The sequence below is a fragment of the Passer montanus genome, unplaced genomic scaffold (assembly GCF_014805655.1).
Source record: "Passer montanus isolate IOZ18808 unplaced genomic scaffold, ASM1480565v1 scaffold161, whole genome shotgun sequence".
Lineage (NCBI taxonomy): Eukaryota > Metazoa > Chordata > Aves > Passeriformes > Passeridae > Passer > Passer montanus.
Genome location: NW_024363272.1, coordinates 728,219 through 743,447, shown reverse-complemented (window position 1 = coordinate 743,447; position 15,229 = coordinate 728,219). Strand labels below are relative to the sequence as shown.

General features: G+C 51.9%; 1 protein-coding gene across 1 annotated transcript in view; it reads right to left on the bottom strand.

Annotated features, from left to right (window-relative positions):
* Positions 1 to 15,229, bottom strand: part of LOC120499468 (natural resistance-associated macrophage protein 2-like) — a 52,691-nt gene that overhangs the window by 17,071 nt on the left and 20,391 nt on the right. The window contains exons 4-10 of the mRNA XM_039703228.1: positions 14,237 to 14,362; positions 12,109 to 12,228; positions 11,617 to 11,645; positions 5,153 to 5,223; positions 3,555 to 3,835; positions 812 to 970; positions 131 to 301 (exon numbers count right to left, since the gene is read on the bottom strand). Coding sequence (XP_039559162.1) covers positions 131 to 301; positions 812 to 970; positions 3,555 to 3,835; positions 5,153 to 5,223; positions 11,617 to 11,645; positions 12,109 to 12,228; positions 14,237 to 14,362 — 957 coding nt within the window. The remainder of the gene's footprint in view (positions 1 to 130; positions 302 to 811; positions 971 to 3,554; positions 3,836 to 5,152; positions 5,224 to 11,616; positions 11,646 to 12,108; positions 12,229 to 14,236; positions 14,363 to 15,229) is intronic.

The window sequence follows — 15,229 nt, the reverse complement described above, 5'->3', positions numbered from 1 at the left end:
AGGTGTCCAGTATGCCCCCAGCGCTCCCAGTGCCCCCCAGTCCCCCCCAGTGCCCCCCAGTCCCTCCCAGTCCATCCCAGTGCCCCCCAGTCCCTCCCAGTCCCTCCCAGTGCCCCCCAGTGCCACCCACCACGTTGGCGTTGGTCTTGTTGAAGAAGGCCTCGGCGAAGACGGTCACCACGAAGATGTTGATGATGAAGGAGACGAAGAGCGCGATGCACGACTCGATGAAGAAATACTTGTTGGCCTCCCTCACCTCCCTCTTGTCGGCTCGGTTCACCTGCCGGGACTGGGGCACAGGGACAGGAGGGGGTGACAGGGACAGGGACAGGGACAGGAGGGGGGACAGAGTTCCCTGTGAGCCCCTGGCGACTGGGGGACAGGGACAGGGACAGGGACAGGGACGGGGACAGGAGGGGGGACAGAATTCCCTGTGAGCCCCTGGGATCGGAGCTGATGGTGGGACACGGATCCTGCCTGGCAGGGACAGCCCTGGATGCCACACCTGCCTCAGGGTGGAATACAGAGTTCCCTGTGAGCCCCTGGGATCGGAGCTGATGGTGGGACACGGATCCTGCCTGGCAGGGACAGCCCTGGATGCCACACCTGCCTCAGGGTGGAATTGTGTGTTCTACTGCCATCCAGTAGAATGAGGGCAGATATCTTCTGTTAATTGGGCAGATATCTTCTGTTAATTGGGCAAAGATCATCTGTTAATTTGGGCAGATATCTTCTGTTAATTGGGTCCCAGTCCATTCCAGTCCCTCCCAGTGCCCCCCAGTCCCTCCCAGTGCCCCCCAGTGGCACCCACCACGTTGGCGTTGGTCTTGTTGAAGAAGGCCTCGGCGAAGACGGTCACCACGAAGATGTTGATGATGAAGGAGACGAAGAGCGCGATGCACGACTCGATGAAGAAATACTTGTTGGCCTCCCTCACCTCCCTCTTGTCGGCTCGGTTCACCTGCCGCGACTGGGGGACAGGGACAGGGACAGGGACAGGGACGGGGACAGGAGGGGGGACAGAATTCCCTGTGAGCCCCTGGGATCGGAGCTGATGGTGGGACACGGATCCTGCCTGGCAGGGACAGCCCTGGATGCCACACCTGCCTCAGGGTGGAATTGTGTGTTCTACTGCCATCCAGTAGAACGAGGGCAGAGATCTTCTGTTAATTGGGGCAGATATCTCCTGTTAATTGGGCAGTTATCTTCTCTTAATTGGGCAGAGATCTTCTGTTCATTGGGGCAGATATATTCTGTTAATTTGGGCAGTTATCTTCTGTTAATTGGGCAGAGATCGTCTGTTAATTGGGCAGATATATTCTGTTAATTGGGAAGAGATCTTCTGTTAATTGGGGCAGACATATTCTGTTAATTGGGGCAGATATCTCCTGTTAATTTGGGCAAATATCTTCTGTTAATTGGGCAGTTATCTTCTCTTAATTGGGCAGAGATCTTCTGTTCATTGGGCAAAGATCATCTGTTAATTGGGGCAGGTATCTTCTGTTAATTGGGCAGAGATCTTCTGTTCACTGGGGCAGATATGTCAATTGGAGCAGATAAGTTAATTTGGGCAGATATGTTAATTGGGCAGCTATCTTCTGTTCATTGGGCAACTATCTTCTCTTAATTGGGCAGCTATCTTATGTTAATTGGGAAGTTATCTTCTGTTAATTTGGGCAGATATCTTCTGTTAATTGGGCAGAGATCTTCTGTTCATTGGGCAAAGACCATCTGTTAATTGGGCAGATATCTTCTGTTAATTGGGCAGAGATCTTCTGTTCATTGGGCAAAGATCATCTGTTAATTGGGGCAGGTATCTTCTGTTAATTGGGCAGAGATCTTCTGTTCACTGGGGCAGATATGTCAATTGGAGCAGATAAGTTAATTTGGACAGATATGTTGATTGGGCAGCTATCTTCTCTTAATTGGGGCAGCTATCTTATGTTAATTGTGAAGTTATCTTCTGTTAATTTGGGCAGATATCTTCTGTTAATTGTGAAGTTATCTTCTGTTAATTTGGGCAGATATCTTCTGTTAATTGGGCAGTTATCTGCTGTTCATTGGGCAGCTATCTTATGTTAATTGGAGCAGATATCTTATGTTAATTAGGTAATTATCTGCTGTTCATTGGGCAGTTTTCTTAATCTCTCCCATAACCAATCCTCCCTCCAGGAGATATCTCTTGTTAATGGACCATTAATTATTAATGCTCTTCTGTTCATGGGCCATTAATTATTAATTAGCTTCTGTTCATGGCCAGTGAGTGTCCCTGCATGCCTGATACAATTCCATCATCCCATTGGGAGATGTTCCACCCAGGGGAGGAGCCAAGCATTCCTACCTGGATAGAACCTGAGATTTCAAACATTCCTCCCTGGATACAATCTGAGATTTCAAACATTCCTGGTTTGGGGTCAGGGACGGGGAAACAGGCAGGTCTGGGGTCACGGACAGGGAAACAGGCAGGATTTGGGTCAGGGACAGGGAATTTTGGGGTCAGGGACAGGGAAACAGCAGGTTTGGGGTCAGGGACAGGGAAACAGGCAGGTTTGGGGTCAGGGACAGGGAAACAGGCAGGTTTGGGGTCAGGGACAGGGAAACAGGCAGGTCTGGGGTCAGGGACAGGGAAACAGGGAGGTTTGGGGTCAGGGACAGGGAAACAGCAGGTTTGGGGTCAGGGACAGGGAAACAGGCAGGTTTGGGGTCAGGGACGGGGAAACAGGCAGGTCTGGGGTCACGGACAGGGAAACAGGCAGGATTTGGGTCAGGGACAGGGAATTTTGGGGTCAGGGACGGGGAAACAGGGAGGTTTGGGATCAGCAACAGGGAAACAGAGTTTTGGGGTCAGGGAAAGGGAATTTTAGGGTTAGGGACAGGGAAACGGGGAGTTTTGGGCACAGGGACAGGGTAACAGAGTTTTGGGGTCAGGGAAACGGAGTTTTGGGGTCAGGGATAGGGAAACGGGGAAAACAAGTTTTGGGGTGCTCCAGAGAGAAACCACGAGGCAGACTCAAATCTCCTTGATTTTAAGTGTCCCCCCCTGTGTTTGGTGCTGTTTTGGCACAGGGGTGGGATCCCAGCACTGAATGGTGGAACTGGTAAGGACTGGAAAAGGTTCTTAAGGATGGGAAAGACTCTGGGATCAGTGGGTTCAGCACTGCCCGTGTCCCCAAGTGCCGCAGCCACGTGGCTTTAAATTCCTGGGCACTGTACCAGTGTGACAGCCCTTTCCAGGCAGGAATTGTCCCCAGTACCCAACCTCAGCCTCCCCCAGGAGGACATTTCCTCTCATCCTCTCACCTGGGAGCAGAGCCTGAACCCACCTGGCTGTTTCCCCTGTCAGAATTGTGGGGACTCCACCTGAGCTGCTTTTCCATGAAGGATTTTCCCCTAAATTCCAACCTAAATCTCTCCTGGATGCCTTTTTGCCTCCTCCTGTCCCTGGGAGCAGAGCCTGAACCCCACCTGACTGTTTCCCCTGTCAGGCAGTTGTAGGGACTCCACCTGAGCTGCTTTTCCATGAAGGAACTATCTCTAAAATCCTAAAAACCTGCCCTGGATGCCTTTTTGTCTCCTCCTGTCCCTGGGAGCAGAGCCTGGCCCCACCTGGCTGTCCCCTCCTGTTGTGGGGATCCAAGGCCCCTCCTGAGCTCCTTTTCTCCAGGCTGAGCCCCTTCCCCAGCTCCCTCAGCCCCTCCTGGTGCTGCAGCCCCTTCCCCAGCCCCACTCCTGCCTCTGGACCCCTCAGGGTCTCCTGGGGTGGGCACCTCATATCCGAAGGTCAGGGCCATGATGGTGATGAGGAGCCCAAAGAACGCCTCGAGCTTCCTCAGGCCTGCAAGGAGGAGAAGTCCCTTTGTCAGCAAGCTGAGAAGAGCCCAAACCCAAACCCAGACCCAACCCTAATCCCAGACCCAATCCTAATTCCAGACTCAAACCCAATTTCAATCCCAATTCCAAACCCAAACACAATCCCAGACCCAATCCTAATTCCAGACCCAAACCCAACCCCAATCCCAATTTTAATACCAAACACAATCCCAATTTCAATCCCAATCCCAGACCCAATCCCAATCCCAGACCCAATCCTAATTCCAAACTCAATCCCAATCCCAGACCAAATCCCAAACCCAACCAATTTCAATACCAAACACAATCCCAATCCCAAACCCAGACCCAATCCCAATTCCAAACCCAATCCCAGTCCCAAACCCAATCACAATCCCAGTCCAAAACCCAATTCCAGGCCCAATCCCAATTTCAATCCCAGACCCAATCCCAACCCTAATCCCAATCCCAGTCCCAACCCCAACCCCAATCTCACTCCCAATCCCAGTCCCAATCCCAATCCCAGTCGCAATCCCAAACCAAATCCCAGTCTCATCCCAGACCCAACCCCAACCCCAACCCCAATCCCATTCCCAGTCCCAAACCCACTCCCAGTCCCAACCCCAACCCCAGTCCCAACCCCAACCCCACTCCCAATCCCAGTCCCAACCCCCTTCCCAATCCCATTCCCATTCTCACTCCCACTCCCAGTCCCAATCCCAATCCCAATCCCAATCCCATTCCCACGCCCACTCCCACTCCCCGAGCAGAATTCACCGTATTTGTCGAGGAAGAGGAAGACGTCCCAATCCCACTCCCAATCCCACTCCCACTCCCACACTCCCAATCCTAGTCCCAACCCCACTCTCACTCCCATTCCCAGTCCCAACCCCAACCCCAATCCCATTCCCAGTCCCAATCCCCACTCCCAATCCCAGTCCCAAACCCACTCCCAGTCCCAACCCCAACCCCAGTCCCAACCCCACTCTCACTCCCAATCCCAGTCCCAATCCCAACCCCAATCCCATTCCCACTCCCACTCCCAACCCCAACCCCCTTCCCAATCCCAATCCCATTCCCAATCCAACTCCCAATCCCAGTCCCAATCCCAACCCCATTCCCATTCCCAATCCCATTCCCACTCCCACACTCCCAATCCCACTCCCAATCCCATTCCCCGAGCAGAATTCACCGTATTTGTCGAGGAAGAGGAAGACGAAGGTGTCGGCGATGTTCCCATTCTCACTCCCACTCCCAGTCCCAATCCCAATCCCAATCCCAATCCCATTCCCACGCCCACTCCCACTCCCCGAGCAGAATTCACCGTATTTGTCGAGGAAGAGGAAGACGAAGGTGTCGGCGATGGTGATGAGCACTCCCCCCCAGAGAGGGATCCTGTGGGGACAGCGGGGTCAGTGCCCCCCAAGCTCCACACCCCCTCTCTTTAGGGTTTTTTTGGGGTGAGCTGTAGGGTGGGGGCTCCCCAGGGCAGATGGATCCCCCAGAGCTCCACATCCCCTCTCTTTAGGGTTTTTTTGGGGTGAGCTGTAGGGTGGGGGCTCCCCAGGAGCAGATGGATTCCCGGGGGATGTCCCAGGGGGGCAACAAAATACTGAAAATTGTCATGATTTCCCACCCAAAAAGACCCTGGGATGGAGCAAGTTCTTATTTTGCCCCCAAAAATGTTTTGCCCGAAGAAGGGAATGAAAAGAGTGTGAGAATGGAGGTCAGGGATGCAGAGAGAGGTGAACTCTCTGCTGAAAGAAAACAAAATATTCAGAAGGAGATCGGACACACGGGGAACAAACTCCTGAGCTACTTGTTCAGCAAGCTGTGAAATATTGCAGCGGATTTAAAATACTGCAGCAGATTTGAAATATTGCACCAAATCTGAAATACTGCAGCAAATTTAAACTATTGCAGCGGATTTAAAATATTGCACCAGATTTAAAATATTGCAGCAAATGTGAAACATTGCACCAAATGTAATATTGCACCAAATTTAAAATATTGCACCAAATTTGAAACATTGCACCAGATTTAAAATATTGCACCAGATTTAAAATATTGCACCAAATGTAAAATATTGCAGCAAATTTGAAACATTGCACCAGATTTAAAATATTGCACCAGATTTAAAATATTGCACCAGATTTAAAATATTGCACCAGATTTAAAATATTGCACCAGATTTAAAATATTGCACCAGATTTAAAATATTGCACCAGATTTAAAATATTGCACCAGATTTAAAATATTGCACCAGATTTAAAATATTGCACCAGATTTAAAATATTGCACCAGATTTAAAATATTGCACCAGATTTAAAATATTGCACCAGATTTAAAATATTGCACCAGATTTAAAATATTGCACCAGATTTAAAATATTGCACCAGATTTAAAATATTGCACCAGATTTAAAATATTGCACCAGATTTAAAATATTGCACCAGATTTAAAATATTGCACCAGATTTAAAATATTGCACCAGATTTAAAATATTGCACCAGATTTAAAATATTGCACCAGATTTAAAATATTGCACCAGATTTAAAATATTGCACCAGATTTAAAATATTGCACCAGATTTAAAATATTGCACCAAATTGAAACATTGCACCAAATGTAAAATATTGCAGAAAATTTAAGACATTGCACAAAATTTAAGGCATTGAAGTAAATTTCAGACATTGCAGCAATTTTAAAACATTGCTCCAAATTTGAAATATTGCATCAAATTCAAAACATTGCACCAGATTTAAGACATCGCACAAATTTCAGACATTGCACCAAATTTGAAATATTGCTCCAAATTTGAAATATTGCACCAAATTTGAAATATTGCACCAAATCTGAGCCGCTGCATCACTGTCCTGCCCCAGGAATTCCTGAGTCCTGCACTCCCCGTTCCCCCTTCCCAGGAGCCCTGATGGGATGTGGAGTTTGCAGGAAGCTGCACCCTGATTTTGTGACCAAAAGGTACAAAAAAAGGGAAAAGAAATCAAATTAAAGGTACAAAGAAACAGACAAAGGAAATCAAAGGTACAATCAAAGGTAAAAGAAATCAGATTAAAGGTACAAACTGAAACAAAGGTAAAACAAATGAAATCAAAGGTACAAAGAAAGGTAAAAGAAATCAAATCAAAGGTACAATCAAAAGTAAAATAAATAAATCAAAGGTACAATCAAAGGTAAAAGAAATCAAATCAAAGATACAGAGGTAAAAACAAATTAAATCAAGGATACAAAGATAAAACAAATGAAATCAAAGGTACAAACAAAGGTAAAACAAATTAAATCAAAGATATGAAGATAAAACAAATTAAATCAAAGATGCAAACAAATCAAATCAAAGGTGCAAAGATAAAACAAACCAAATCAAAGATATAAAGATAAAACAAATTAAATCAAAGATATAAAGATAAACCAAATGAAACCAAAGATACAAAGGTAAAACAAATCAAATCAAAGGCAAAATGAATGAAATCAAAGACACAGAGGTAAAACCAATCAAAGGTACAAACCAAGGTAAAATAAATGAAATCAAAGGTATAAACAAAGGTAAAATAAAGGAAATTAAAGGTACAAACCAAGGTAAAATAAAGGAAATAAAAGGAAATCAAAGGTAAAATGAATTAAATCAAAGGTAGAAACAAGGATAAAATAAATGAAATAAAGGTACAAACCACGGTAAAATAAATGAAATAAAATGTACAAACCACGGTAAAAGAAAGGAAATCAAAGGCCCAGAGTCCAACCCAGCCCGGGACGCAGCCCTGGGTGGGGCTGGGCTGGCACCGGGGCTGGTTTGGGGATTCCTGGGAAATTCGGGATTTGGGGATTCCCGGGAAGTTCGGGGTTTGGGGATTCCCGGGAAGTTCGGGGTTGGGGATCCCGGGAAGTTCGGGGTTGGGGTTCCCGGGAAGTTCGGGGTTGGGGATCCCGGGAAGTTCGGGATCCCGGGAAGTTCGGTAAACAAAGATAAAATAAATGAAATCAAAGGTACAAACCCAGGCAAAATAAAGGAAATAAAGCCCCAAGTCCAACCCAGCCCAGCCTGGGGCCCGCACTGGGACACAGCCCTGGGTGGGGCTGGGCTGGGGATCCCGGGAAGTTCGGGGTTTGGGGAAATTCGGGGTTGGGGGATCCCGGGAAGTTCGGGAAAAATGGGGAAATGGGGGGAATGGGGAATGGGGGGAAATGGGGAATGGGGGGAAAATGGGGAAAAACGGGAGAAAAACAAGGGAAAACAAGGCGAAATGGGAAAAAACAGGTGAAAAAACAGGGGAAATGGGGAAAATGGGGGGAAACAAGGGGAAATGGGGAAAATGGGGGGAAAATGGGGAAAAACAGGAAAAAAGGGGGGGAAATGGGGGAGAAACGGGGGAAAATGGGGGAAAACAGGGGAAATATGGGGGAAAAATGGGGGGAAAAGGGGGAAAACAGAAAAAAGGGGGGGAAAAGGGGAGAAATAGGGGAAAAACGGGGAAACAGCAAAAAATGGAGGAAAAATGGGGAAAACGGGGGAAATGGGGAGAAATGGGGGGAAACAGGGAAAAATGGGGGAAAATGGGGAAAACAGGAAAAATGGGGAGAAATGGCAAAAAATTGAGGAAAAATGGGGAAAGCAGGGGGAAAATGGGGAGAAACGGGGAAATGGGGGAAACAGGGAGAAATGAGGAAAAATGGGGAAAATGGGGGAAATGGGGAAAATGGGGGGAAACAGGGAAAAATGGGGAAAATGGGGGAGGAAATGGGGAAACCGGGGAAAAATGGGGGAAAAATGAGGAAAACAGAAAAATGGGGGAAAGTGGGGGAAAAAATGGAATAAAAATGGGGAAAACGGGGGGAAATGGGAAAAAAAGGGGGAAAACAGGGAAAACAGAAAAAAGGTGGGGAAATGGGAATGGAAGAAAAATGGGGAGAAAACAGGAAAAAGGGGGGAAAATGGGGGGAAAACCAGAGGAAAGCAAGGAAAAACAGGGAAAAGCAGGGAAAAACAAACCAGGGAAAACCAAACAGAGGAAAAACAGGGAAAAAAACAGAAAATTAGGGAAAAACAGGGAAAAGCAGGGAAAAAGCAGGGAAAAACCAGGAAAAACCATCATCCCATGGTGACCCCGCATGCAGGGATGGGGTCAGAGCCCTGCCCTGGGGTGGGAGGCACCCAGGGCTGCTCTGCAGGTGAAAGCCCAGCTGCTGTGGCAGTGCCAGGGGAGCCACCTGTGCCACCCCAGCTGCTGTGGCAGTGCCAGGGGGAGCCACCTGTGCCACCCCAGCTGCTGGCCCGGGCACAGGGCCAGCTGGGAGCCAGGAATGTGGGAGTGGGCGTGGGGACATTCCAGGGCACAGCAGGGACACCGAGCCAGGATGGGGAACACCCAAGGGCACGGGGATGGCACCCCAATGTCCCCAGACACAGGGATGGCATCCCAATGTCCCCAGACACAGGGACATCCCCAATGTCCCCAGACACAGGGATGGCATTCCCAATGTCCCCAGACACAGGGATGGCACCCCAATGTCCCCAGACACAGGGATGGCAGACGAGGAGGAGGAGGAGGAGGAGGAGGAAGGTTCTGGAAGGGGATGGGGGGGTCTGGGGGGGGGAGACCCCTCGTGACCCCCGGGTGACCCCCGGGTGACCCCCGGGTGACCCCCGGGTGACCCCCGGGTGACCCCCGGGTGACCCCCCGAAATCTGCCCACAGCTCCGGCGGCGAGGAGGGGAGGCAGGAGGGGAAAGGTGAGGGGAAATGGGGGAAAAAACCCAAAAACGGGGAAAATGGGGGAAAAAACACCACAAAATGGGGAGAAAACGCACAAAAATTGGGGGGAAGTCTCCATAAAAATGGGGAAAATGCACAAAAAGGGGGAAAAATGGGGGGAAAAGGGGGAAAACAGAAAAAAGGGGGGGAAAAGGGGAGAAATAGGGGAAAAACGGGGAAACAGCAAAAAATGGAGGAAAAATGGGGAAAACGGGGGAAATGGGGAAAAAAGGGGGAAACAGGGAAAAATGGGGGAAAATGGGGAAAATGGGGGAGGAAATGGGGAAATGGGGGAAAAATGGGGGAAAAACGAGGAAAACAGAAAAATGGGGGAAAGTGGGGGAAAAAATGGAATAAAAATGGGGAAAACGGGGGGAAATGGGAAAAAAAGGGGGAAAACAGGGAAAACAGAAAAAAGGTGGGGAAATGGGAATGGAAGAAAAATGGGGAAAATGGGGAGAAAACAGGAAAAAGGGGGGAAAATGGGGGGAAAACCAGAGGAAAGCAAGGAAAAACAGGGAAAAGCAGGGAAAAACAAACCAGGGAAAACCAAACAGAGGAAAAACAGGGAAAAAACCAGAAAATTAGGGAAAAGCAGGGAAAAACCAGGAAAAAACCATCATCCCATGGTGACCCCGCATGCAGGGATGGGGTCAGAGCCCTGCCCTGGGGTGGGAGGCACCCAGGGCTGCTCTGCAGGTGAAAGCCCAGCTGCTGTGGCAGTGCCAGGGGGAGCCAGGCCACCTGTGCCACCCCAGCTGCTGTGGCAGTGCCAGGGGGAGCCACCTGTGCCACCCCAGCTGCTGTGGCAGTGCCAGGGGGAGCCAGGCCACCGGTGCCACCCCAGCTGCTGGCCCGGGCACAGGGCCAGCTGGGAGCCAGGAATGTGGGAGTGGGCGTGGGGACATTCCAGGGCACAGCAGGGACACCGAGCCAGGATGGGGAACACCCAAGGGCACAGGGATGGCACCCCAATGTCCCCAGACACAGGGATGGCACCCCAATGTCCCCAGACACAGGGACATCCCCAATGTCCCCAGACACAGGGATGGCATTCCCAATGTCCCCAGACACAGGGACATCCCCAATGTCCCCAGAGTCACGGGGATGGGAGATCCCAAATGTCCCCACAGACAAAGAGATGGGAGATGCCAAATGTCCCCAGAGTCATGGGGATGGCACACCCCAAATGTCCCCACAGTCACAGGGACATCCCCAGTCATGGGGATGGGACAACTCAAAAGTCCCCAAAGTCACAGGGATGGGAGAGCCCCAATGTCCCCACAGATAAAGGGACAGGAGATCCTGAATGTCCCCAGAGTCACGGGGATGGGAGATCCTAAATGTCCTCACAGATAAAGGGATGGCACACCCCAAATGTCCTCAGAGTCACGGGGATGGCACACCCCAAATGTCCCCACAGCCACAGGGACATCCCCAATGTCCTCACAGCCCTTCCCAGTGCACAGGGATGGGACATTCCCAAATGTCCCCACAGCCCCAGGGATGGCACATCCCCAGTGTCCCCACAGTCACAGGGATGGGACATTTTCCCCACAGTCAGGGATGAGACATTTTCCCCACAGTCACAGGGATGGGACATTCCCAAATGTCCCCAGAGCCACAAGGATGGAATGTTTATCCTCACAGCCACATGGATGGGACATTTTCCTCACAGTCAGGGATGAGACATTTTCCTCACAGTCACATTTTCCCCACAGCCCAGGATGGCACACCCCAGTGTCCCCAGTGTCCCAGAGCCCAGGATGGCACACCCCAGTGTCCCAGGATGGCACACCCCAGTGTCCCCAGTGTCCCACAGCCCCAGGATGGCACATCCCAGTGTCCCAGAGCCCAGGATGGCACACCCCAGTGCCCCCACAGCCCCTGTCACTCATCACAGCAGATCCTCCTCATGCCAACCCAGGGCATTCCCCGGCAGGGCAGGGGACAAGCAGGAAATGACCCAAACTAAGCCAGGTTGTCACCTAAATCCTGATTCCCCTCAGTTCCTCGGGATATTCAGCGTTCCCGCGCTGGCAGGCAGCTGAAATCCCATTTTATTCCTGGCTGGGAAATGCCAACATCCCCCTGCCCCTCCTTGTGCCCCCCAAGGCAGGGGAGCACCAGGAGACCCTGAACCCCCCCCAGGAGCAGCCGGGCCTCAGGGAGCCCCTGGTGCCACCAGGGGCACTGGGGAGTGTCAGCCACCCACCCTGAGCACCTGGGGCAGTGTCACCCACCCACCCTGAGCACCTGGGGGAGTGTCACCCACCCCCTTAAGGACTTGGGAGAGTGTCACCCACCCACCCCACACCCCATGAGACCTGGGGGAGTGTCACCCACCCACCCCAGCCCCTGGAGCACCTGGGGGACTGACACCCCCCCACCCTGAGGACCCTGGAGTGTCACCCACTTCCCCTGAGGACCCCAGGGAGTGCCACCCACCCACCCCAGCCCCCCTGTGAGGGCCCGGGGGTGTCCCCAGCCCAGCCCAGCCCCGTGCCCACCTTGTGGTACTGGCGGTGGCACACCTCTGCCAGGTGCAGCCCGGTGACCACGCCCAGCCTGGCTGCCAGCCTCTGCAGCAGCAGCCCGATGATGGTGGCCAGCAGCAGCACCCACAGCAGCTGGGGACACGGGGACACCAGTGGGTGGGGGCACGGGCAGCCCCAGGTGCCCCCAGACCCCACCCAGCTCAGACCCCATCACTGAGGTTTGGGGGAGTTCAGATCCCAGAGCTGGGGGCACAGCCCAAATGCTGCGGGGTGGAACCAAAGGGACACCAGGGCAGGACCTGCTCCAGCTCCTCTCTGGGACATCCCCAGTGTCCCCAGACACAGGGATGGGACACCCCAAATGTCCCAGACACAGGGATGGGACATCCCCAGTGTCCCCAGACACAGGGATGGGACACCCCAAATGTCCCCAGACACAGGGATGGGACATCCCAAATGTCCCCAGACCCACAGGGATGGGACATCCCAAATGCTGCAGGGTGGAACCAAAGGGACACCAGGGCAGGGCCTGCTCCAGCTCCTCTCTGGGACATCCCCAGTGTCCCCAGACACAGGGATGGCACATCCCAAATGCTGTGGGGTGGAACCAAAGGGACACCAAGGCAGGACCTGCTCCAGCTCCTCTCTGGGACATCCCCAGTGTCCCCAGAGTCACAGGGATAGGCACCCCAAATGTTCCCACTGGGATGGTACATCCCAAATGTCCCCAGAGCCCCAGGGATGGGACATTTTCCCTACAGCCCTTCCCAGAGCACAGGGATGGGACATCCCAAATGCTGCAGGGTGGAACCAAAGGGACCCCCGGGCAGGACCTGCTCCAGCTCCTCTCTGGGCCATCCCCAGTGTCCCCAGAGTCACAGGGATAGGCACCCCAAATGTTCCCACTGGGATGGTACATCCCAAATGTCCCCAGAGCCCCAGGGATGGGACATTTTCCCTACAGCCCTTCCCAGAGCACAGGGATGGGACATCCCAAATGCCCCAGACAAAGGGATGGGACATCCCAAATGTCCCCAGACACAGGGATGGGACGTCCTCAGTGTCCCCAGACACAGGGATGGGACATCCCAAATGTCCCCAGACACAGGGATGGGCACCCCAAATGTTCCCACTGGGATGGCACATCCCAAATGTCCCCAGAGCCCCAGGGATGGGACATTTTCCCCACAGCCCTTCCCAGAGCACAGGGATGGGACATCCCACATGTCCCCACAAATAAAGGGATGGGACATTCCCAAATGTCCCCACAGCCACAGGGACATCTCCAATGTCCTCACAGCCCTTCCCAGAGCACTGGGATGGGACATTCCCAAACGTCCTCACAGGGATGGGACACCCAAATGTCCTCACAGCCCTTCCCAGTGCACATGGCACGTCCCAAATGTCCCCAAAAACACAGGGATGGCACACCCCAAATGTCCCCACAGCCACAGGGACATCCCAAATGTCCCCAGAGCCCCAGGGATGGCCTATCCCAAATGTCCCCAGAGTCCCAGGGATGGGACATTTTCCCCACAGCCCTTCCCAGAGATGAAGGTATGGCACATCCCCAGTGTCCCCACAAACACAGGGACATTCCCAAATGTCCTCACACGGATGACACACATGGCACGTCCCAAATGTCCCCAAAAACACAGGGATGGCACACCCCAAATGTCCCCACAGCCACAGGGACATCCCAAATGTCCCCAGAGCCCCAGGGATGGCACATCCCAAATGTCCCCAGAGCCCCAGGGATGGCATATCCCAAATGTCCCCAGAGTCCCAGGGATGGGACATTTTCCCCACAGCCCTTCCCAGAGATGAAGGTATGGCACATCCCCAGTGTCCCCACAAACACAGGGACATTCCCAAATGTCCTCACACGGATGACACATCCCAAATGTCCTCACAGCCCTTTCCAGTGCACATGGCACACCCCAAATGTCCCCACAGCCACAGGGACAGGAGATCCCAAATGTCCTCACAGCCACAGAGGTGGCACACCCCAAATGTCCCCAGAGCCCCAGGGATGGCCCATTTCCCCCGCTCTGTGGGGTGCTGCCAGCCCCCCCAGCCCCCCCAGCCCCGTGGGTGCCCCCGTGGGTGCCCCCGTGGGTGCCCGGGTCCCCGTGCCCACCTTGAAGCCAGCCACAGCCCCAGACTGCAGGTCAGACTCGATGTTGCCAGGGTCCAGGTAGGCGATGCTCATCAGGAAGCCCGGCCCCGTGAACGCCCACAGCTTGCGGAAGCTGAAGCAGGAATGCTGCAGGAGGGGACATAATTAATTCATTAATTCATTCATTAATTGATTAATTCCCTCATTCACGCCCAATAGGGGCTGCTCCAGCCAGGTCTCATAAGTTTTTGGAGATTTGTTTCACACCCAAGCTACCTTAGAATGTGTAAAATCAGCAGGATGGTGGTGTTGGAAACAAAAAAAAATTAATAAAAGGCAAAATAACAAAATTCTTTATAGAGAAATACTGAGCCAGGTGCAAGAGGATAAAAAACCCTAACTCCACTGATGTAAGGTCTCTTCAAGCCAGGTCTCCTATGTTTTTGGAGATTTGTTTCACACCCAAGCTACCTTAGAAGGTGTAAAATCAGCAGGATGGTGGTGTTAGAAACCAAAAAAATTTATAAAAGGCAAAATAACAAAGCTCTTGACAGAGAAAACCCAAGCCAGGTGCAGGAGGTTCTTCCTCCTGGTAAAACACCCCACAAAAGCAATTAGTTCCTTTGTTCTCTTCTTTTTCTAATAAATTGCTCAGGTGGGACTTTTTGGCTCCTGTGCAATCCTTAAGTTTGAGGTGAAGTCCCTCAGGTCCTGTGAGGTGTCTTCTTTGCTAACTGAGGAAAGAAACTTTGGGCTTTTTTCCTTTCTAAAGAGCCAAAGAACAGTTTTATCACTCCCTCAACAAGAGGCAAATTCCTGAAACACCCCAGCAGGGGCTCAGCCTGCTCCTGCAGCCATCCCAAACTGCAGGGCTGGAAAACCCAACCATTCCCTCATCCCAAACCCTGCAGGGCTGGAAAACCCAACCATTCCCTCATCCCAAACCCTGCAGGGCTGGAAAACCCAACCATTCCCCAATCCCATCCCAAACTGCAGGGCTGGAAAACCCAACCA